The sequence below is a fragment of the Hydra vulgaris genome, chromosome 12 (assembly GCF_038396675.1).
Source record: "Hydra vulgaris chromosome 12, alternate assembly HydraT2T_AEP".
NCBI lineage: Eukaryota > Metazoa > Cnidaria > Hydrozoa > Anthoathecata > Hydridae > Hydra > Hydra vulgaris.
Genome location: NC_088931.1, coordinates 29015667 through 29042500, shown reverse-complemented (window position 1 = coordinate 29042500; position 26834 = coordinate 29015667). Strand labels below are relative to the sequence as shown.

Here is a 26834-nt window from a genome sequence, read left to right as displayed (position 1 = left end):
GAATGCTTATTAAACAAAAAATATGAATTAATTTCTATATGTAGGCATGCAAATAAGCTTCTCCTAAAAAACTATAAAAATAAATGAGCTCAAATAATAATTACATTAAATCCCCCTTTTGAAAAATATTTTTTTTAAAAAACATAAGTAATCATTTTTTAAGAATTCTTTTTATAATAGTGTCAGCAAAATCCACAATGTGTAAAAAACTTACAGTAGTTAAGACATTTGCGACTTCCTGTAATTTAATTTTTGGTATAAATTGAAGTTTTGTTAATTTGATCATTCATTTCTGATGAGTCTTTATTGATGAAACACAGTGTTAAATGAAAAAAAAATTTGTTAAGTGATTTTCTACTAATTTATAATTGCTCTGTTCTTTTAAGAACATTGAGCACTCTATTTTGTAAAATACATTTTAAAGTTGTTTATATATATATATATATATATATATATATATATATATATATATATATATATATATATATATATATATATATATATATATATATATATATATATATATATATATATATATATATATATATATATATATAGAATGTTTTAAAAACATTCTGAATGTTTTTAACAATATAAACAATGTTTTTAATTTTTTTAATAAAATGTTTTTATTTTTATTTTTTTTTACTGTAAATCATGCGCGGAGTGTTGCTACTTCGACTATCTTATAGCCTGACTCGCAAGGGAGTGCTGCTACATTGACTGAAAAATAGCCTGACCCGCAAGGGAGTGCTGCTACATCTACTATCTTTTAGCCTGACCCGCAAGGGAGTGTTGCTACATCGACTGAGGGTTTGGTTGGGGCAGGCAGTCTCTCAATTAATTAAAAAAAATTCTGGTCTTGCATTTTAATTTTTACTTTTTGTCAACAAAATATGGAAAAAACTTTCGGACAACATCTACGGGTTGTATATATATATATATATATATATATATATATATATATATATATATATATATATATATATATATATATATATATATATATATATATATATATATATATATATATATATATATATATATATAGAAGTCAATGGTGCCATACAGCATCAGTAGGAAAAATAGGGCTAGTTTAAACAAGCATTTGTAGTTAATTTGTAACAATTACCTAATAGCTTACTAAAATAGTTTTTATATAAATTTTATATCAATGAGTTTTTACTCAAATGCTAAATCTCATTGGATTGCTTAGTTTTTAATACCAATGTGCTGACACTGAATTTAGTTAAAGATTTTTTATTCTCAATTTTTTACTTAAGTATTTAATTAATATATTTGACTCATTTTGCAGGCAACCAAAAGCACTTCTAGTTTGTGTCTTGTTTTTGATCCTACCTAGTACTCATTTTCTATTTGTTTTTCTTTAGGTGGTTGAGATCTATGGCTATGACCTCTCTAAAACTTTTATTTTGTACCTATATATTTTATAAAGGGTTTTTCTTTGATCTGTCATAGAAACCATATATCTAACTTGGGCCTTGTTTGAAATACTGTTGTTATGCTGGTTGTTTTAATTTTGCCCTTCCTTTTTTAAACAAAGTCTGAAAATGCATTTTAAATTAAGTTGTAACTGCTATAACTGCCATGTTGAAACTCTGACATTTTGTTATAAGGTTGCATTTTTTTTCATTTTTACAAATACTACTAGGTTGCTGCTCCAGCGAGCTATTGTCACTTGTTCCATTAATTAAAAGATAATCTTGTGTGATACCATTAATTAAAAGATAAAAAAAAGTTGAATCTTATTATTGTAAATGTTCTTCCATGCTCAAAAAATTTTTATTCGTTTAGTTTTTCTCCTTAAAAATCAAATATCCTCAAATATTATTAAATATCAATATTCTTAAATAAGTTTTTATCCTTAAATATTTCCTGTTTTCATGATTTTCTAACTACATTTACAGTTTTTTAAACATTAACTGTTTAACTTAAACATTAACTGTTTAACTTAAACATTAACTGTTTATTTTGAACATTAACTGTTTAACTTAAACATTAACTGTTTAACTTAAACATTAACTGTTTAACTTAAACATTAACTGTTTAACTTAAATATTAACTGTTTAACTTAAACATTAACTGTTTAACTTAAACATTAACTGTTTAACTTAAACACTAACTGTTTAACTTAAACATTAACTGTTTAACTTAAACACTAACTGTTTAACTTAAACATTAACTGTTTAACTTAAATATTAACTGTTTAACTTAAACATTAACTGTTTAACTTAAACATTAACTGTTTAACTTAAACATTAACTGTTTAACTTAAATATTAACTGTTTAACTTAAACATTAACTGTTTAACTTAAACATTAACTGTTTAACTTAAACATTAACTGTTTAACTTAAACATTAACTGTTTAACTTAAACATTAACTGTTTAACTTAAACATTAACTGTTTAACTTAAACATTAACTGTTTAACTTAAACATTAACTGTTTAACTTAAACATTAACTGTTCAACTTAAACATTAACTGTTTAACTTAAACATTAACTGTTTAACTTAAACATTAACTGTTTAACTTAAACATTAACTGTTTAACTTGACATTGTTTAACTCTCTTTACTTTCTCGCAACTCAAAAAATCTTCTCAGGTAAAAGTTGCTGTTGCAGAACCAATTACGAAGCAAAGAAAATTAAAGGGTAAAATTCTACATAAAATAGACCAACTGTAAGCAGTATGGTTAGGGGAAAAAAGGCACATATTAAATTAGGCAAAAATAAACAAAATAGCAAAGTAAATTTTATGCCACCAACTAATGAGTTTTTTCCACATTAATTCCTCCCATAAAAATCCGATAGGAGAGAGATCTTGTGATTGGGGTGGCTAAATCATTCTATTCAATATTTGATCATTCTTGAACTCAGTCAAATAACTTATAATACAATTTTTTGAAAAATATGTTTTGGATTTAAGCTTGAAGTCATTTCCTTACAAAAAAGTAAATGGTTTCCCATTAACCTGTCTTTCTTAAGGTGTAGCATGATTTTTTAAGTGTACAAGTAAACTACTTTTGTCATTACTCCCTCTATTTTTACAAAGTTACCAGTGGCATTCCAACCAAAACAGCCCCACACTACATCCACCATGTTTTACAGACAATAATATACACTATTTTATCATACATTCAAAAAATTTCATATTTTATGTAGCTTTGCCCTCTTTAGTATTTTTATTATTCTTATAGTTTTTGTCAAAGCATTTTAATCAAAAAACTTTTAATTATCTAATAGTGCAAAAATAAACATTAAAAATAATTAAATAAAAAATATCATTTTTAAAAAAAGTTAATCTTATTGAATAATTATGAACATTAGTGTGTGTATATATATATATATATATATATATATATATATATATATATATATATATATATATATATATATATATATATATATATATATATATATATATATATATATATATAATATATATATATTTATGTATATATATATTTATGTATCTATATATGTATATATATATATATGTATATATATATGTATATATATATATATGTATATATATATGTATATATATATATATGTATATATATATATATATATGTATATATATATGTATATATATATATATATATATATATATATATATATATATATATATATATATATATATATATATATATATATGTGTATATATAGAACTCTTATATGTTGTCAGAAAGTTTTTTCAATATTTTGTTGACAAAAAGTAAAAATTGAAATGCAAGACCCGAATTTTTTTTTTATTATTTAATAGACTGCCTGCCCCAACCAAACTCTCAGTCGATGTAGCAGGACTCCCTTGCGGGTCAGGCTAAAAGATTGTAGATGTAGCAGCGCTCTGTTGTGAGTCAGGCTATTGGTCAGTCGATATAGCAGCACTGCCTTGCGAGTCAGGCTATTTGTCAGTCATTGTAGCAGCACTTTCTTGCGAGTCAGTATATATATATATATATATATATATATATATATATATATATATATATATATATATTTGTATTGTGGATTATTTTTTATTTTCTCTCTATACGTGCGTATGTAAATATGATATAGATAGATATGTATTTTATACTTTTTATATATTTGTTCATTACAAGTTTGTATATATATATGTGTGTGTGTATATATATATATGTGTGCACTTATTTATATATATATATGTATGGTTGTGTATATGTGTGCATATGTATATGTGTGTATGTATATATATATATACATACACACATATATATAATATATATATATATATATATATATATATATATATATATATATATATATATATATATATATATATATAAGTATATATATATATATTTATATATATATATATATATATATATATATATATATATATATATATATATATAAGTATATATATATAAGTATATATATATATATATATATTATATATATATATATATATATATATATATACATATATATATATGCATATTCAGGTTTTTTGTCTTTGTTTTGCTTGCACATTGCTTTTTTTTATACTTATAATCGTTTCATTAATTTATTATTAAATATATAATATTCATTTTTTATTTTTTATTTTATATTGTTTCTAGTTATTTGTTTTGTTTTTGAGTGGTGTAGTGGTAGAGAGCTCGCCTCATAAGTGAGAAGTTCCAAGTTCGATCCCTACCACATCCCTTGTAGTACTGTGCTCAACTTGTTTCTCTGCACAGTGGCCTTGTTTGTCAAGGCTTGTGTTTGGGAGTTATAGAGTTTAGAGAGGGTTGTAACCACAACTAAAAGTAGCCTCCTCGACTGCAGTGGCCTTTATGGCCTTGGGGAGGTGAATTAAAAAAAAATAATTATAAAATAAAAAAAACAATCAATTTTTATCAATAGTTTCAAAAAATAAATCAAAACTTATAAAATATTAATACCAAGAACTGCAGATAATATTCAGCATATAAACTTATTTCAAAGTGTATATTAATGAAGCTCTACTTAAATACAGTTAAACATACTGATGATGATGGAGATGATTTATTATAATAAATCATATTTATAATATTAAATTTAAAACTACTGTAATAATAATTTAAAGATATGTTGTATTTATTGTTGTTATGTGATTTAATAGTCAAAACCTTTTTTTGGTTATTTTGGCTTAAGAAAATTAATATTGAAAGAAAAAAAAAAAAAGATAAACAATGATAAATTGATTTTCAAAAAATTCTCATAATATTGTTGTCTGAGATTCAATAAATCAAGGATTTTGACTCTCAAGTATTATATTTTATTTTGTGTTAAACAAGGTTTATAATTTTAGATAAAATGATTGGTTCAATAAAGAGAGAAACTCTGATTGGTGTTCTTATTCCAGCTATCTTAATTTTATTAGTTGCTTTTATTGGTATAGTCTTGTACAGAAATCATTTAAAAAACAAATATGCTCTTTATCTTGCTCCAGACAAAGATTATGTTGTAAGTTGTGTTTGTTTGTTTTTTTATTTTATTTCCTACTGAATTTTTTTTTAATTATCCATATCTAGTAAGTAAAAGAATTTATTTATTGAAGTTGTTTAGTTAAGTTTATATATGAATTTATACAACAGCTTGATGTTGTTGACACTAATTCAATAAAATTAAATTTTTAAAATAGTTCAATAAAAATAAATTTTGCATTAAGGTACTACAGCTAGAAAAGCGCTAATTTCAATTTGAGAGTTCTTCCATAAGTTTGTAGTATTATTCAATTCAGAGATAAGAAAGATTTGAAAGTAAAGAATTGAAGTACTTTTTGCTTTTATTATTAACCAGAAATATAAAAATGATGATATTAAAATGATGATATTAAAATGATTGTATTAAAAGTTTAATATACATTTTCTGCTGTTCAGTTCACTGTACAACTTATTTTTTACTATGCAGATTTAAACAATTTATTGGTGTTGATATTTTTTGAATGCTATCTGGTTTTCAAAATATACAATTTTTTTCTATGAATGAAAGTAAAAACGGATTTATTAAAGCTGTAAAAGACCTTATATTACCTCTAGATGTCATATGTTTTGGTTTTTAGTAAAAGTGTTTTAGTGAAAAAGTTTTGATAAAAGTGTTTACTTCTAAGTTTTGTTGTACTTACTTTATATATGAGAAGTTTGGAGTTCAATCAGCACCACATTCTTGTTAAAACTAATAAATAAAAATTTTAATAACAATAAATCAAAAAAAAAAAGAGCAATAACTATGACAGCTAAAAATGAGGAGGTGAAACACCAAATAAAAGTTTGCTAAATCATCAGTTTATGTATCAAAGCAACTATTCCGTTTTGAAAGTACTAATCTTATTGCATTAAAAAAAATTACTAGCTAAATATCTACTATGTATTCTAAAATATTAATACCAATACATCAGTTTGTTGCCATGTATGTAAAGTAGCTGAAAAACCATCAATTTTGTTTATAGAACATTTTAAGTAAAAAGCATCAACTCAGTTATCATTGACAGTTGAATAAATCAGTTCCTAAAATATTAGTTTAAATGCAAAAATTAGTTAACAAAATATTGATTCAGTTTTAAAACATTAAAATGCTAAAACATTAATTTAACAAACAAAAGTTCATTAAAAATTGGTTTTTAAATTTAAAACTTTAATAAAAATGAAAGTTTAAAATTCTTTTTAAAATACCAACAGCAACATTCAATATGATTTGCAATTTTCACTTATTCAATATAATTTGCAACTTTCACTCATTAAGAGCAATTTTATTTGTAGAGTATATTATATATTTTTTTATTTAATATGACAGATTGACCCAGATCGAACATTGTTTGAACAAAGTGGCGAGTTGCCTTATGATACTGCTTGGGAATTTCCAAGAGACAGACTAAAGTTTATTAAAACATTGGGTTCAGGAGCCTTTGGAGAAGTTTGGTTAGCTGAGGCAGAAGGAATTAATGGTACGTTATCCAATAAAAATCTTTCTTTTTTTTAAAAAAAAAAAAAGATTTTTTATTGGATAAGTCTTATTTTTATTACATTTTTTTGTTTTCACTAGATAATAAAACAATATATATAAGATTTATTTTCATTATATAACAAATCCTTATCTAGGTTTGTTTTTACTATATAACAAATATTTGTCTCGATTTATTTTCATTATATAACAAATACTTGTCTAGATTTGTTGTCACTATATAACAAATATTTGTTTAGATTTCAGGCCTCGTGATCTAAGCACTGCTGCAATAAAGCAAAGAAAACTTATGAAGAAGCAATCAAGGCGTTATACAAATTTAACCATTCGCTACAAAAAGAATATTAATTCTAGTAAAATTGAGTTAGAAAAAACAATGGTCGCTGTAAAAACTTTGAAAGGTATTTTTTCATTTAACCTATTTCTAAGAAATCTATATAATAATAATCAATTAGGTAATGGTATTTACGCATTGTTTAATTTGGGTATTGTTATAAAATAAATAATGGTTAAAAGATGTGTTTGATTTTTATTATCTGGGAACAGAAACAACTGAGAATTTAGGGTGGGAATGAAACTAACTGGGATTTTATCATAGTTGACCAGTTTGAAATGTACATTTTCTGAAAATTAGGCATAGACAAGATTTTGCCCACCATCTTTATGATATTTTGTGAAAGCAATGTGGTGTTTTCTGTAATATATAACAATCATATTATGTATTTTTTAACATAGTTTTCAGGTCATCTAATCAGTTTTTGATTTTAATAATTAGCCTGTTAAGGAATAAGAATAATTTATTATATAAAGTGAAATTTGAAATTTTTTGTGTTTTTTACCAAGTTAATTTCATACCGTATATATGCTTCTTTAGAGGTTGCATAATTAACAGTCGGTACAATTTTAAATAATTGCTACAAATAGTTTTTATAATTAATGTTTTTCTGTTTTAAGTAAAATACAAGCTAATTCAGATTAATAGTTATATAAAAATATAAACAGAAAAATTTAGACAATTAGCTAATAAACAGGTAGAAAATTTTAGTTTTTTATCTTTATTTAAAAAAGCAATGTTAACTTTTTTTTACTATTATTGCTGTAGTTGTGCAGATTACTGATTTTGCACAAAAAATATCTGAAAAAATGTCACTTCGACTTATATGTTTCCTTTCTTTTTTTAAAAGAAAACATTCATAGTATACATACATACATACATACATACATACATACATACATACATACATACATACATACATACATACATACATACATACATACATAACACCCTATAAATAAAATTTCAGACAAATTTTAATGGCATTTATTATATAATTTATTTCATGCACGCAAAAAACTTTTATACTTATTTGAAAGAGGATTTTATAATCTATTTAAATTTAATTTAATTAAGTTAAAAATACTATTTAAATATTGAAAATAAAATGGTCAAAGTAAAGGCCCTCGAAAAAATTATGGAAATTTTTTTCCAAAAAAAATCGAGAAAAAGGTAAATGACTAACATTCGAACTTTCAAAAAAACAAATCATCCAGATCGTAACCATCAGCAGAAGAAAGCTATGCGTCCTAAATGTTTTAAATTGTATGAAAATTATAAAAACTTGGATTTTGTTATGGATGATGAAAGCTATTTTACCTTAAACAATAGCACAGTAGCTGGTAATAATAGGTTTTATGCCGCTGATCCTTCTCAATGTTCTGACCAAGTAAGATGCAATTTGCGTAAAAAGTACAAGGATAAGCTCTTAGTTTCTTGTTGCATTAACCCTCATGAAATAAGCCCTCTTTATATTATTCACAGTAAGCAGGCAATCAACCAGTACACTTATAAAGAGATACTAGAAAAAACTTTACTTCTTCTAATATCAGAATATTATAAAAAAGACAATGAGTTTATCTTCTGGCCTGATCTAGCTTGATCACATTAGGCAAAGTCGCTTATCGACTTTTTAAAATTGAAAAAAATCAAAGTTGTACCCAAAGATATAAACCCAGCTAACGTTCCAGAAGCAAGACCAATTGAAAACTTTTGGGATGATTTAAAGCGACTTGTGTACAAGAATAATTGGAGAGCTGAGAATTTGGAAAAGCTTGAAGCAAGAATTAGATATTGTTATTCAAAGACAAATAAAGAAATTTTCCTTACTCAAATAAAACATCTTTCAAAAAAACTTTATAATATTGCTAAATATGGTATTTGAAATAATTATTTTGATATATTTATAAACTATGTATACTAACATATTAACAGTTGAAATATTAAATAATAAAACTTATTAGTTCTTAAAATATTAGTTTTTAAATTTTGTCCAAAATTTTATTTATGAGGTGTTACATACATACATACATACATACATACATACATACATACATACATACATACATACATACATACATACATACATACATACATACATACATACTTGCTTTAGTTTTTTTGATGTTTTATTTTTAAGTCATGTTGTTTTTAGCTAAACAGCTTTGTATTTACAAGTCTATTAGGTTATAGGGATCTAGATTATATGAATTGCATTAAAAAATGAAATCTTATCACTACCTAGCTAAGCTAGTTTGTATAGCAGGATTGAAGCAGCTATTGATAATAATGATCATTAGTAACTATATAAAATGCTGGTCTAACTTTGAATTTGTTGGCATTTAAGACATTGTTTAGCAGAGTGTTTGATATATCTGCCACATGTTAATTACAAAAGTAAAAATAAAAACAGTTGTTGTCAACTTTGTGACGATACCAGATGTGATGTGATCAATATATCATTTAATTAAATTGGTTTTATTATCTAAGTTGAGTTTTGAATAAGATTCTCTCATTTTCTTCTTTCGCATAGTGAAGTGAGGTCAAGCTTAGCACATCTTGTTTTATAATTAAAAGGTTTCATTTTCACAACTTGGTTCCTTTATATAAAATGACACCAAGCAGTGGTAGCAAATTTTAGATGTTAACATACATAGACTATATATATAGCCTTTTTTTAGAGTTTTGCATCTCTGCTGATAAAGCTGTGCATTTAGGACACTAATTAGTTTGTTAAAAATGTTAGCGTTACCACCAACAATCTGTGTTTGTGCATTGATATATTAATGTAAATAGATATATTAATGCACAAACGCTTTAGATTGCTAAAAATTTGAACACCAAGGTCTATTTCTGATAAGGTTGAGATTGCTGTTTGATTCATTTTAATAAAATAGAGCTGATCAAAAGATCTAAATTGGTTAGCGTGCAATAGCTAAAAATGCTAGACAGAACTTTGTCAGCCTGAAAACAAAGTTTTTGTTCAGTTGTATTTCAACACTGAGGGTTTAAGTGTTGTTTCCATACGATTTGCAAATATTTTTGCTATTGATTTGTTTTGGTGAAACATTAATGAAAATCGTAAATAGTGTTTTACTTCTGACACTGCTAGTGAAGAATGGTACTGGTGACTAGATCTTATTTTGTTACATTTATAAGAAAGATACATTGTATCCTAATTGAAGGAATCGCTTTAATCCGATTTCGAACTTCATCTTCAATTCCATAAGATTCAAGGTTTTGTAGCAGTTTTGTGTAAGAAATTTAGTTAAAATTGAAGAAGAGAATAACAACAAGAAGCTTACGTGATTTGTACATTACAATGTACATTAAGAAACTTAATTACTTTCTTTTTGCTTGTTTAAATACAAAGTCTATTTTTTTTCCTTGTTTTTTATTTATTATTATTTATTATTAAATTTTTATACAGGTAATGCCAATTCAGAAAAATAAAATCAGCTGTTTGCCTACTAGGCCCTGATAATAAATTAGGCTGTTTTCCTATTGGGCCCTGATAAATTAAAATATAACTAAATTTACCTGGTCAAATGTGTACTTAAAGGTATAAAATAATATTAAAATGTCATATTTTTATCATAGAATAAAATAATTTTAAAAATTAAATATATCCATTTGCTTTATTTTGAATTCTTTATAGTCCTTACAATGCCGAACACCAAGCAGTAGATGATTTTATAAAGTTAATGTGTATTTATTATAATCTGTGTGTATTTTCTAACTAAACAGTTAGAAAATACACATGTAATTAAGTTTTTCTTTAAGATTTTAAAAATGCAAGTAACTTGGGTTGTAGTGAGTTTTAAGTTGATTAAACCACAATAAATAAAAATTGGTAAGATCATCAAGACATAAATTAATTTAGCAGCGTTTACTGTTAGGTGGCGTAATTTATTTAGTAAGCTTATACACCTGATGATCTTATTACATTTAAAATTAAAATCGTTCTTAAGTGAAAGGGTTTGATGAAGGTAGACTCCATGATATTTGCATGTTTTAGTATTATTTTTTTGAACTTTAATAATATGAAGATTTAAATATTGGCATTTTGATAGTTGCTTAAGTTTTACCTTTTTAAACATTTGGCAATAGACGGTTTATTTCATACACTGGTAGTTTAGATAACAAACTTACTTGGCTGTGTCTAAGGTCTTAGTTAAGGTAATAAATATGGCTCCAACTAAATGTTTACAATCGATCCTTTTTTGACGTTATCAGTAAAAATTGTAACAGCTGATTTTGTAGAGTGCTTAGATCTAAAACCAAATTGGTGATTTCATAATAAATTATTTTCTTCTAAATAGTCACTGATTTGTTGATGAATAATTTTCTCAAAAACATAAGATATTATATGAAGGACAGAAATTACCTGTAATTATCGAGCTTTATTTTGTTGCCAGATTTATGTATGGATTTGAACTTGTATTGTTCAGTAGTCCGGGTTTTAACTTTTTGTTTGACTCTAACTAACTGAGCTCTCCGGCCACATATTATAGAAAACAAAAACTACATCGACTATCAAATAGCCTGACTCGCAAAGGAGTGCTGCTACATGGACTGAAGGTTTGGTTAGGGTCAGCATCAAGGTCAGGCTTAGAGTTAGGGTTACAGAAAGATTTGAATATATTTATATTACTGCAATTAATTGTTTTTGTAAATAGATGAAAATAAAAATAAAATATAGTATATAATAAATAAATAAAAATAACAAAAATAAGTATAAAAAATATATTTTTATAATAAAACAATAAATTTAAATATGTGTAGATAAAAATAGAAACAAAATAAAAATTAAAAAAATATATAAAAATATGATAAAAATAGTATAAAAAAAGTAAAAAAAAAAACACATAACGGGAACAAAAACAATGCATATATATGTATGTATATATGTATATATATATATATATATATATATATATATATATATATATATATATATATATATATATATATATATATATATATGTATATATATATATGAGTTGTTTAACACATTAATATAAATTATGTAGTTTATATTGAAACTTGAGCACTGGCCTAATACATTGAACACTGTCAATAATGGTCTACAATAGCTCTTTATACATGGATTTAAACTTTTGCCGATTTGAAAGTTTTTCCCATAAAATTTTGCTTTAAATTAATAATTAAAAAACAAGAATGACTTTTTTTAATTAAAAAACTGCTTGTCTATACTAAAATCCTTGATCGATGTATGTAGATTTTGATGAAAAATGTTATTATCTTAATGTTAAGGTTATTAAGTTTATTTAAAACATTTTTTTAATATTTAGAAAAGTACTGTAATTGTTAAAGTAACAAAAACATCATTGACTTTTTTACTTTAAACCTTTTTTTAACTTGTCAAGCAAATGAGCTTTATACATTATATTAAGCCATTTATAATTGTGACCACTAGAAATATTACTACTTAAGGTTTACCAGCTCCTCTGTCTCTTAACCACAGCTTTTTTATATAAGTATGTATGTATGTATAAACATACATACATTCATACATACATACATACATACATACATACATACATACATACATACATACATACATACATACATACATACATACATACATACATACATACATACATATATATATACACATACACATGTCTTTTTATTATAAAATCAGTGTCATAGTATTTGTTATTTTGGTTTTTTATTATAGAGGATGCTTCTGAAGCTGAGTATAAAGATTTGGCAACTGAATTAAAAATTCTTATACACTTGGGAGAACATAAAAATATAGTTAATTTGTTAGGTGCATGCACAACAAAAGGTGAGAAGTTGCATGTTATATTAGAATGCTGTCCTGGTGGTAATTTACTTAACTTTTTACGTTCGAAAAGAGAAGTTTTCAAACCATTTTGGTTTAAAAAAGAATTAGACATGGAGAATGAATTTACATTCATTGATTTACTGATGATTGCTTATCAAGTATCAAAAGGAATGGACTTTTTACAGTCTCGAAAGGTAACAAGAAATAAGTTTAAATTAAATTTTTTTCTTTTTGAACTTATAAACTCTTTTTTTATTATTTTATTGTTTGAGTGTTTTTTTGTTTTTTTATTTGTATATTATATTGTATTTTTAAGTATGTCTATAGATACTTTAATAATTTTTTTTTAGTGCGTCCATCGTGATTTAGCTGCTAGAAATGTACTTGTTGGTCCTGATTATGTAATGAAAGTGGCAGATTTTGGTTTAGCACGTGATATTTATAAGAATGAGTTTTATTTAAAAGAAACTACTGGTCTATTACCTGTAAAATGGATGGCTCCTGAATCTTTATTTGATAAAATTTATACTTCAAACAGTGATGTGTATGTTATGTGTATATATATATATATATATATATATATATATATATATATATATATATATATATATATATATATATAAATTTTATTTGCGTAATGTGTATATTAGATAGGGCCCAGCAAGTTAACATATTTAATTTTGAATAAATCAAGGCTTAAATAAGTTTAGGAAATAAATTGAATAGCAAATTAGTTTAAATATTTATTTCATGTTTCATATATTCATGCTAGGTCTGGCTGTTTTTTTGTTTTTTTTGCTAAAATTATTATAAAAAAAGTAATTTACTAAAAGTAAATTTTTGAAAAGCTAATACATTGATTGAAACCAATCTTTGTTGTTTGTTCTTGCAGTTTTTGTTTTGTTGCTTGTTCTTGCAGTAAAGAAGTGAGCAATATGAATTCACCAACATTTTTAAAATGTTTTTAAAATTTCTAATGTTTTTAAAATTTCTAATTTATTTATTGATATAAAACTTTTCTTGTTTGATAATAGTAAGTTTATTTGCAATTAAATATATAAAATATAAAAATTAAAAATATAAGAATATTAAAACATAAAAAAAAATTGAAATATTAAAGTTTTTAAAAACATTTAAGATAATTGCTACAAAAAACTAAACTGAAAAGGTTTTTGCTTTATTAATTGTCCTTTCTTTCTGTTATTGACACACTACTGTTATGTCTAAGTATTTAGCTGACTACAGAAAATGATTAGTTAGGTTACTGTGTCTTTGGCTGGAAAATGGTCAAGTTAACCCATGTATATTTTCATATGGTCAAGGGAACTAATTATAAACATACAAGTACTTTTATCATTCCAATTCACCAGATAATCAATGTGCACATCTGATGAATGCAAACATTTTTTTTTTTATCATTTTAACTGCAAAAAATTCTTATCATGTTGTGGCAAGCTAATTTCTTGATTAGAGTGGTGGTCTACAAGTTCCTTATTGATAGCAACACCAACAAATAAATGCTATTTTAGCTGTTAATTGTAACTTTTGTAGCTGGTTCTAGAATACATTTTTCTGTGTTTGTTGTATGTGTTGTAAAAAGTGTCATCACAAATGCAAAACAGTTGTTAGTGAAAGCACAGTAACTGTAAAATGCAATGTGCTTGTTGCTGTACATATCTATGAATTGCTATTAGTTTTAAATTTATAATAGTATTATTAATTTAGAGTTAATTGTAATTCATAGATATGTATATAATTGATGAACTTCTTTCTTTTTAGACTGTATATGTATACTCCATTACCATTTATTTTGTTTTTAAGACATTCGTTCTGAACTATTGAAAACTTCACAATGAACTAAAAACTATTGAGCATTTGTGACTTTTTGAACAATGTAACTTTAATCAACAGCAACACTAAAGAACAATGTAACTAGTACAGAATCAACAACAATACTTAAGAACAATTTAACTTTAGTACAGAATCAACAACAACACTAGAGAATAACTATACATTAAATATACACCATAAATGAACCTATAAGAAATTTATTAAGATAAAATTTTCTAAGGAACATAATTTTAGCATAAAATTTGTTGTAAAAATTGTTATTTATTGTTTTTGTTAATATTGTTGTTTTGTTTATACTTATTAATTATATATGTTTTTTTTGTGTTTTATTGAATAAAATGTACGGTGTACAGGTTAAAAAGTGGATTTTAACAATATTTAATAAAAATCCATATAAAAGTCTTATACATTTATTTTATAGATGGTCTTATGGTATTCTTTTGTGGGAAGTGTACACTTTAGGTGGTTCGCCCTACCCTGGTTTACCCACTGAAGAACTATTTTCTTTCCTGGAAGATGGACGTAGAATGGATTGTCCAGAAATTTGTCCTAAAGCAATTTATGAAATCATGTTGGATTGTTGGAAAAAGAGTCCTTATGACAGACCACTGTTTGCACAGATAACTGAGAGGTTAAACAATCTTTTAAAGCAAAATGTAGCAAGTGTAAGTCTTTTCTTTTTTTTAATTTGTTTATCTGTTTTGCATTTGTGTAAACAAAAAAATATCTTTTCAGACTTGTGATTATCTCCGTTTATCTCTTTTTAGAGTTGTGATTATCTCCTTGATTGTGATTATCCAAACGGCAATAACTATTTAACACCTACAAACTTTCCACGTAAAAAATCTTCGGATTATTTGGTGGATGAGAAAATTTCTCCAAAAAAGCGCAATTATGTTTCAGAACCAAATCAACGGTTAGCAGTTCTTTTCTACATTTTATATGATTTTTTCTAAACTCATAGCATCTGCTCAAGGTGTTGTCTCATGGTCATTAGTTAGATTAAAATTTTGATTTAGGCTTAATCTTGTTTAAATGTTCCATCCCTTCTCCTCCATGTCCCTTCTCCCTTTTTTTTTTAATTAAAGATATAGTTTAAATAAACAGGTGAGCAATGTTATGGTATCTTAAATATATTTCTCATGAAAAGAAAGTGGTATTCATAGTTCTAAAAATGATATTAATAATAATTTTCAAAGTTTTCAAAAAATAGTAGTTTACAAATTTTTTTAAAGACACTTCTAAGCCTTTTCACTTTCAATTGGATATTAATAATAGGTATTATTAAGCAAAAAAAAAAATTCAAAAAAGATAGAGCAAATAGAGCCACTTTAGATATAAAATTGAAGATCATTAATGTAGATAAGAAACAATGCAGGACCATAAATAAAACCTTTGTTTACTCCTAAAGTTACTGGAAATTAAGAAGAGTTTTGGCCTTCAAGAAATGGCTTAATAATATTTAAAAAATTCTCAGATACATAATATACACTATATTAAGCTAGCTTATGGAGAAGACCAGCAGTCCAGGCTTGGTCGGTAATGACGTGTGATTGCATGCCTGACCACCCTTATAATATTTTGTTGCAACAACTTAACCATGGCTTGTTAGATGTTTGAGAACATTCAAGTTTAAATTTTTAAACTTGACATTAACATTTGAAAAACATTGTTAAAAGTAAAGTATACTTTAATATTTCCATTGCAACTGAATTGTTTTTTCTTTTGTTTATTATAATACAAAAAATTGTTTAAAGTATATTTTTTAAATAGCCTTATTAACTAAACAAAGTATAAAATGGTTTTAAAAAAAGATTTACTTTGTCATTTAATAAATAATTCAACAAGCATTTATTTTATTAGAACCTTGTTGAAATAAAACATAAGTACGTAAATAAATTAAATTATATAATGCTCTATAATAAATTGAATAACATTTTTTCCTAATTAAACAATCATTCAAAGTAAATTGTTACTCAATTTAAAAGAGCGTCACTAAATTTTATAAAAACATTACCAAAAATCGCAGTTTCGAAGTTATTAATTCTAAACATAATTGTTAATGTAATTTATTAAAATTTTTTTGTACAGTTATAATTTTTTGAGCTTTGTTTTGTTTTATTTAGGTTTCATTTTTTTTAAGTTTTATTTTTTTTTGTTAAGATTTCTTTTGTTTTTTTAGTAAATTTTTTTGCGTGTCTTGTACATCAAGTTTTTTTACGCATTTTTGAAATATTCTTAAAACATCTAAAAAGCCATGGTCAAGTTGTCACAAAATACTATATGCAAACAAATACTATATGCATGGTCAAGAATAGCATGCGGTTGCAAGCTATTCTTGACCATGCATATAGTATTTTTCATTGCATTCCCAACCAGGCCTGGCATGCCAAACTTTATTGAAAGTTTTTGATGTAATTAAGAGCCTTACCCCTTGCTTTAATTATAATAGAGAGAAGACTTATACAATAATTGGAGAGGTAGAGTGTTTTCAAAAGGTTTAAAATTAGAACCACTAATGGCATCTTCAGCCAAGCACTTATTAAATAGATGGTGTTCGATTGACATCACGATGTAAACATTGTTATTCCAACGCCATCTTGTAGATCAAACAAATGCGCATTAGTTTAGCGCGAGGCTAATTACAATAATCTGTTAATGTAATTCCTATTGATAAAACAGTTAAAAACTTTATTATTTTGAATAAATTTATGTAGAATTTATTTCTCTTTCTCATGATATAATTAATTTTTTTTTGTTCAAACTAAAACTCAATATTAAATAACTTATTTTCTAAACACTGTCAAACAAGGTAATTAACCTTAGCAACTAGGTAAATTGTAAATAATTTGAACAATAATACAATACCAACAAGCAAAACCACAAACTTAGAAGAATGTGTTTTTTAGAGGCAATCAACGCTCATACAAAAAAGTTGTAAAAGATCCAAATGGTTACGATTTTACTATAAACTAAAATACTATAAACCTCAAATTGTTGAAAATTTATGTTTACCTTTAGCTGAAATTCCAGAATGTTTTTCATAAAACATAGACTTTTATTTACAATTTAACTCCTCACATGGTTGATGTTCATAAATTAAACTTAAGTTAAGTTAAAAGCTGTGTGTTTAAAAGTAGCTGCTCTTTACATTGAACCCTGCAGTTAAGAAAAGTATACACATTGCATGAAAGTTTGATATAAAGGTCTTCATTGGCTTTAAGTTATGTAAGAAGTAAAAGATACAAATCAAATCAAATAGTTTATAAAATAAGTTGTTATATTTCAAGGACTTTTATGTATAGAACAAGCATGTTCTATGTATCTCGTGCCACTAAATAAACACTTCTAAAAGCATATGAAGCTGTTGCAATATTATTTATGGCTTATGCTGCTTAAAGAAACGAAAAGTTTCTTTAAGCAGCACAAGCCATAAATAATATTGTTTGCAAAGTTTACATTACTTTTACATTTTACAACAGTTTACTACAGTTTACATTACATTTTACATTTTACTACATAGATTAATATACAATACTGAAGTTAGAGCTTGTGCAACACTGAAGTTAGAGTTTTGTCTTATTTCATTGAATTCAATGATGCATCTTAAACTATTTTTGATGTAAATAAAAACAGCTCAAGCTAAGTTTTTGCTCAAAATTTAAAATGAGGGAAAATCCTCAAGTGAGAAAATGAGAGAAAAGCAGTCGAGAAAGGGTTAGTTGATTAAAGACAGCTGAATAAGAAGATTCTTTCATTCGAAAAGGAATTTGAGTTTTTGTGACTTATTAGTTATTTTTGCTTTCATTTTTGCATTTTACAAAAATGCCAAATTAGCATATTTAAAGTTATATATAATCAACTTTTTTGAGGATTGTTTAATTGTGTACAGTTTTTTTTTCATTATTAATTTAAAAAATCTGTTTCAAAAACTCAACATAAGTGTAGTTTTTTTTCTTTCTATAGAAACCATTATAATAATAATAAGTCTATAAGATACCAAGGGTAAAGAGGATAAACCCCAAAAAACTTAAAATTATTAGTAAATGTCCATGAAATCCTCCACAAAGAAGTATATTCAGCAAGCTGTCAAATTTTTATTTCCAAATCCGTAATATTATATATTTTTATTTCAACGGTAGGTGTTTAGCAGTATATATTGTTGCGAAAATGGAGAAATATGCTCAAACATTACAGGCTGCTACTGCAATTTAGTATGTTATGAAGTTACAGCTTTTTAGTGAGGTAGACCCGTATAAATTGAAATTTAACAAATGGGACACAAATCATAAATCACTTTTCATGGAGTACTTCCGTAAAGTATGCACATATGCTTAGCAGATATTGTATGCCTACAAATAATTTATTTATGACTGAGCCTAAATATAAGTATTGCTGAAGCATACAATAAAATTAATAAGGAATATCAATATCATAAAGATATTTATTTTGTTCCTTATTATGTTCATATAAACTGAACTAAAAAAAAAAAGGTATAAAAAGTTGCTGTCTAAAAGTACTTAAAAAGTACTAAAAGTCCTGCTACATATTACATTCTACTGCTGCAATCCACTTGCAGCACCTCTTAGGTGACAACTCAAGTGTTATACTATCTTGATGCCTAATAATAGCAGAAAAACTATGGAAAGACATCTTGTCACCGTCACGGTCTCAAGTAGACTTGAGTAACTGTAGACAAAACAAGTACTTGGCATATTTTTACTGACAATGATAAAATAATTTATAGTTTCTATGAAAAAAAACTATTTTTACACACATTTCAAAACAATCTCTTTTAAAATGTATAATGAAAATAAATAAACCAACTTTATATAATAAAAAATCTCTTTATTCAAACTTTTAATTTCACCTATAAAATTCAAATTAGAGAAGTTGTATTTTATATAGTACACATTTCTAAAAAAAGTTGTAATGAATATTATTTTAAACATGCTAGTCCAGCATTTTTTTTTTTGTCAATTTGAGCTTATTTTTGAAATAGGTGTATTTGAAAATTGATTTCTTAAAAATCCAGATAACTTAAAAAGTTCAAAATCATGTTAGTTTATAATATCAACAAAAGGTTGTGTTATTAAGTCATTATTGAGATCCATTATTAAGTTCCAGTTGTTTACATTCATCGTTGAATTCAATGAAATCATAAAAAAACTGCACATGTCCAACACACTTTACTTTCAGTGGTAATAAATAGAATTGTACATAAGGCCCACAACTAACAACATCTTTAAATCACAGTCACCTCTTCTGAGAAAATCATTGCAAACTAATCTATAAAATGAAATATATCTTCTAAACATTACAACAGCTTGCTTGAATGGATACATATATTCCTTAAAAATGTTTAAATACTTACAGATCTATTACATATTTACTATTTATTTAACTATTTATATAAGTCCTTGAAATGTAACAACTTATTTCAAAAAATTTAAGAATTTGATTCATGTCCTCTTCCTACTTCTTTTAAAGCTAATACAGATCTTTCAATCAATTTCGTCTACTATGTATACTTTAATTTGCAGCAGTTTTTGATGCAAAGAACAGTTAATTAAAAGCACTGCTTTTAAGCAAGCTTTTAAATTTAAAGTTTAACTTAGGAACATTACCCATGTGATAAGTTAATTTGTCAATAAAAAGTCTGTTTTATGAAAAACATTCTTGACATGACAGCAAAAAAATACATATATAATTTTAGCAATTTGAAGTTTACAATAAATTATAATCATTTGAAAAATGATTATAATTTAAAAATGTAAAACCAAAATAATTAAGTCTATTTTTGAATGCTTTGGAGTACTTTTTATACAGTTTACTTATTCACACATTACTTATAATACACCTTTGAAAAAGAAGTTGTTTCATAGAGGTTTATTTTAAGCAAAAATAAATTACTTATATTGTGAGATAGAGAATTAAATTCTCCATAAGTTTATTCAAAAATATTCTTTAAAAACCTATCTGCTTCAAGGTATGTTATCTAAATAATTGTAATTAAATACGTTATGTTATTAAACACTCACTTTGTTTACTTTATTTGCCATACAGTATGACTGCTGCGAATTTTAACATCGCGTGGTAGAATACCATCTATAGTTTAGAGAAAATTGTAATGAGTTCTGGAGAATACTTTTCTAAGACTATGATAGGAATGTTGTCTGAACTGCAAGACGTAAAAGAGTTTTTAAAAAATGGCTTTAGCATTGGATTCCGGAGTGATTTGATGTCTAACAATGAGTTAACCTGTTTAACTGGAATGGCGGAAGTGTATGGTTATTATGTTTGAGAGTTGAATCAGAGGAAAAGTTCTTTTCAAATAGGTTTGCCTTATCCTTGGGATTAGTAAAGTTGGAACTTATTAATTAGAGATGGAATATTAATGATACTGTTAAAGATTTGAAAAAGTTTCTACAACCTAACTTCTGAGATAAGATTTAGTAAACTGAGAATAATGGAGCTTAGCATCAGACAGCACCTTTTTACACAGATTTTTTGCAATAATAAAATGATGTTTATTCTTTTTGTTCTTGCAAAAAAGATTAAAAATATGGTTGTGGTTAGATATACCAGCTGCACAAGAAGCTGAAACAAGCTGTACAAGAAGGTGAAAACCATGGAGCAGAATGAGGCTTGATTTGAAACTAATAAGCAGAAATATAAGCTTCCATACTTGCCTGGATCCAGGAGATTAAGTAGGGGTGCATTTATCTGCAAAGAGATAAAAGTTGTCAGACCAAGGACTGTCACAAAAAGAATCCTAGTCATCTTTAAAGTTGTAGTAAGTAGTAGGAAGATGTCAGAGAGTGACTTCAAAGAAAAAGTAAAAGATTAATAAAAGAGAAAATTAATAGAGATCACTGCATGGTTGGAACCACCTAAACAAGAGAACAAGAGAAACTGAACACAAACTAGGGTCAAGGACAAGACTGAATAGGGTTTTTAGGATAATGAGTCACAAAGTTCAAGAACTATTTGAGTAAGATTTGAGAATTACAAAAGTTATGAGCTTTTGTGCCAGTAGGAACAGTGTTGCTAGAGCCAACCTTTTCGGTGTGATAAGCATTAAAGTCTCCAATAACAACACTATTGGCTGAGGAATAAAGAGAAAGAGCTTGGTCAATAAGCACAAGCACATACAAAAATGGTCAGGAAATTAAACATTATATCTTGACAAATAGGTAAATTGATGCATAAGTATATGCCCAAGCCAAGCATGTGACCGTTGGAGTCTTTGTGAGTTAAAGGATAATAGCCATAAACATTGAGATCCATAGATGAAACAGCCGAATTCAAATTAGTCTCACAAAGAGCAAGTAAGTCTTGTGAATTTTGCATGAGGTTAGATTCAACTAACGAATAGTTACTTCGAAGACTTTCGAATACTTCGAATATTTGTAAAAGATTGAAACAGTTAGGTGATGGTGATAAATATTTTATGTTTTATATTTTTAGGTATTTCGTTTTAAGTTAAAGAGAACTTTGACTTTAGAACTTGACTCTTAGATAGACCGTGGCGCCAATAATGTATGCATTTGCCTCAGTCCTGCTAATTAGGCAAAAGTTGTAACTAAGGGCTACTTATGAGTCCTCAAAAATTCACACCAAAAGCACTAAAAGAGACACCATCTATGCCCAACATGGCAATGTTAATATTCTGATATTTTACAACTGTTGATGGAGTCAGCCTATTTGAAAGCTACCACATTGTTTGAAAAACCTTACTACCAGCTGTCCTTATTCATTTTTTAAAGCGCTTTAGATGCACAAAAGCTTATGGGGAGGGGACAGGTTCAGTATAAAAGTACTTACACACTAATCTAAAAAAATGTTCTTAATAATTTTTGTTTTTCTAATTTATCTCAATTAACAAGTACTTGCTAATAACTAAATGTTTTTGAATAAATAACAGCTTTAAAAAAAACAGTAATAAAACCATACCATCTCATCATTGTCCATAATTTGCCAGGTAACCAATTGAAAAGTTAATTTTCTGATTAAAGGTCTTAGTTTGCCAACATAAAGGTATGTATAGCAAGGGAAGGGGCGGTTATAGTGTCTCTCTATGCACCCACATGCCACCTTTTATACACTGGCCCTGAGTAAGACATGTATTTCAGGCAACCCTCTTTTTTGAGTCAGCAAAAAACAGGTTTTAGGCTTTGTTTTTAATATTACTCATCTTGCATAAGACTCATTTTTTATGGGCTTACTAAAAAAGCCTGAAAAAAACATCTGTCCAAAGTAAAGTTAATTTTTATTTTAACTGATTTTTCAAATCTTTTTCAAGCAACATTTCCAGTTGTTGTATTTCCAGCACCTCCATCACGTTATTCAGCAGTTTTTCAAAACCGCATCACTCTGGCGATACTTTCTTGCTGTATGTAACAAAAAAGTTTGCAAACTAAGTCTAAGCAGTTCTTTGTTTGGTGTTACAACTACATTGATTTTTGAGAGAATATAGCTTTTAAGAATAAGAAGTTGAGCTGCTGTATCTATAAAAAGTGTTCAACTTTTTTTTTTTAAGCCTGGATGAGGTCCATCTGTTGAATCCTCAAGATCTCTTTACCCTCTTCAGCTGAATGATTTGATCTTGAAATTGATTTTTCTACTATTTTGGATGGGTATTATTTTAATATGCAAGTGTAATATTGAAACATATCACAGAACATCAAATGAAAATTGTTATTGGAATAAATTATAAGAAGCATTTATATTTGTTACAGTTAAGTGGTAATCCAAACTCTTTTACAGGTCTGAACTATGGTCTGAGTAGTTTAGTTGAATGAGTACTTAATCTCGCTTTCTCCGTTTTGATGTAGGCCAAAAAGTCAGCATAATATACTAAAAAATCAATGACGTCTCTTAGGAATAAAACGCTTAAATAAATTATCAAGTGTATTGTATCAAGATTGCGGCATATATGCTGACTTTTGGCCTATAACAAAATAGAGAAGGCGAGCTTTGACTAAAATAAAAGAGTTAGTTTTTCTTGGTATGCATTTATTCTTTTGTTTTAATCAAAAAAATTTAGCCCGTACATTTTTTTTTTCCATTCTCTTTAATATGAACACAACATGTCTCGGAGATTTGGGACTTTTTTAACTACAGAAAGTTTCCATCATACTGATTTACTGTCAAAAAACTGATTTTTTGATCCAAAGTTTTGATTTTTGACTATTTTTTATGCAAACTTAAAAAGCTAGTTATTTATTATTAAATGAGTTTTGGAAGTGACTTTTTATTTTGAAAGTGGCTTAAGTCACCTTTTTATTTTGAAAGTGGCTTAAGTCACCTTTTTATTTCGAAAGTGGCTTAAGTCACCTTTTTATTTCGAAAGTGGCTAAAGTCACCTTTTTAAAAAAATCAAGGTATTGATAACAATGATTACAATGTAATGGTATCTCTTCAAATTGTTACTTTATTTGTTTAAAAACAAATAAAGTAACAATTTGATACCTGCTAATAGTTTTGAACTTACTTTGCCCTTGCTCACAAGTCACAACAAATAAAAGCTTCAAACTAAAACTTGTGAACTTGCTCACAAGTCACAACAAATAAAAGTTTCAGGCTTAAACTTGTGAACAGAAAAAAATTATGATATAATTGTGAAATTATGAACTGTAAAAAAATCATAAAATCTTAATTTTTCTTAAACATCGTTGAAATATTTGATAAATATTCTGAACCTTTCAAAAAATGAAATTATTTTATAGCATTACAATTACCATTGTATTTATTTCTAATTGAGCAACAAAAGCCCTGTTTTCAACTCAAATCACTGAACCCTTTTCATTTTATATTTCAGTGAGTTTAACAGAAAGCAAAAGATACCATAACAACTACGTTGGTCTTATTTATACTAATGTTTTCAAAGTATTTAAAAAGCTTTACAAAATTTTGACAAACAAGTTTCAATTCAAAAGTAATAAATTAAACTTATTCTTCTGTTGTTGAAATTTGTGGAGATATATATTTTTTTCTGAATTTATTTGACTTTACTTTAATGCTTAATGTAGAAAAATAAAAAATTTGCCAGCTACATTTTGATTTCGTCTTGATATTGGTTTTTTATTTAGAAAAAAAGTCACTCTGGCGGTCCATTAATAACAAATGTTTATGCATTTGAAAACAGGGCAACTAACAAAGCTTTGCATTCATAATTTTTTTACTGAATAATAAGGATGACATACTTGATCATTTAACAATTAGCTTTTAGCAAACGAGGGTGAAAGAAAATTATTATTTCATTTTGAAAATGGTGCTTTTTTCCCAAATTAGCCACAATGTTTTGTCTGGCAGATAATCTGATGAAATTAGAAAAAATTTTAGTTTGTTTTTTTGTTTTTAATTCTATATAAGTTTTTTCCATACAAATTTTTTCCAAAAGTACTATTTTTTTGGTTTTGATAACAATGACAAATTCAGCTGAAATTCTCTTTGAGATACTGAGTTTTGCTGAAAATGTTCTTTATTCATTTACACTGTGTTAAGAAAAAATGTTATCTAAATAAATAATTTACATTATTATATCGAAAATAAATACAATCTGCTATCTAAAGGAATATTAATTTAATTTTTTATCAAAAAAAGTAAGAAATAAAATGAAAAAAAAGTAAGAAATGAAGTTTTATTTTTTAGCAAAAAGCTCCCACTGTGGGTGGGAGGGAGGGGTATGATCAAAAAATTGCAATTAAAATAAAATTAATAGGAGAAACTATTGGTAAAATGTTTTTGATACTAATAATTTTTATGTGTTTTTTTAATAATTCTTAAAAAACATTCAATAACGTTTGTAGGCATCTAAATTAGCATATTTTGTAAAAAAGTCAAATTTGATTTTTTTTTACTTTGAACCATTTTGAAAAACAGCATTAGTATAGCTTTATAAAAAATATTTTTTTCTTTTATTGTTGCGTTTGTTTATTTTTTTTTTATTGTTTATTCTTTATTCAGATTGCTTGCAGAAGAAGAGGATATGACTGACTCTGCATTACCACCACTTCCTACCTACGGTGATGGTTATACTCCAATGAACGCAGAAACCTATAAATTTCCACGGAATTTCAAATATGACAAAGAAGTGTGTGTATAAATTAAATAAACATTTGTTGAACAACTAATTGTTTAAGAATTAAAGGACAAAAGTGGATACAGACGTGTAAAAATGCGAAATAGAGGTAGCATAAAACAAAACTTTTAATTAAGAAAAGAACAAATTTAGTAATGACTAATGATGCTGATTTCATTATTTTTCAAATAGTAGTTTCTGGAAATTAATTGTTCTTAGTCGTTAAAGTAGAGTTTATCAGCTCCTATTGACTAAATTTTAATTTCAGATTGATTATTATGCAGGTGTCTTCATTTTTTCATTGTTAAATCCTGTCATGATAATGTTGCTGCATGTAGATGTTTTTTTACAAAACACAACTTTTTTAAAAATAGTTACTTATTATCTTGGTTACCTTGGTTAACAAGAAAAATATAGCCATATAAATATTTTACACTTTGCACAGAGAAAAAATTCTTTGAAAAATATTTTCAATTTTTTTTAATTATATAGTTATTTTGTAAATATTTTATATTAGAGAATTACTATTTGTAAATGTAACTTTATTTTTATGGTGGTATTGTAGCTGAATTAAATTTTTTTTATTTTTTGAAAATATATTGGGGAAAATGCAATTTTTTAGGGAGGGATGCAAAGAATAAGGATTTTTTTTTTTTTTTACAGTTGCTTTTCAAGCAATATTTATATGTGTATATGCATTCATGTGTGTGTGTGTATATATATATATATATATATATATATATATATATATATATATATATATATATATATATATA

General features: G+C 25.9%; 1 protein-coding gene across 2 annotated transcripts in view; it reads left to right on the top strand.

Annotated features, from left to right (window-relative positions):
• The window catches only part of LOC100205025 (fibroblast growth factor receptor 3), a 70050-nt gene extending 43417 nt beyond the window's left edge, over positions 1-26633 (top strand). For both annotated transcript variants that reach the window (XM_065812837.1, XM_065812836.1), the window contains exons 11-18: positions 5321-5475; positions 6805-6955; positions 7212-7373; positions 13011-13315; positions 13472-13665; positions 15394-15637; positions 15740-15888; positions 25944-26633. In XM_065812837.1, the coding sequence (XP_065668909.1) occupies positions 5321-5475; positions 6805-6955; positions 7212-7373; positions 13011-13315; positions 13472-13665; positions 15394-15637; positions 15740-15888; positions 25944-26082 (1499 nt within the window). In that variant the 3' untranslated portion in view covers positions 26083-26633. The remainder of the gene's footprint in view (positions 1-5320; positions 5476-6804; positions 6956-7211; positions 7374-13010; positions 13316-13471; positions 13666-15393; positions 15638-15739; positions 15889-25943) is intronic.
• Positions 26634-26834: the final 201 nt, after the last annotated feature.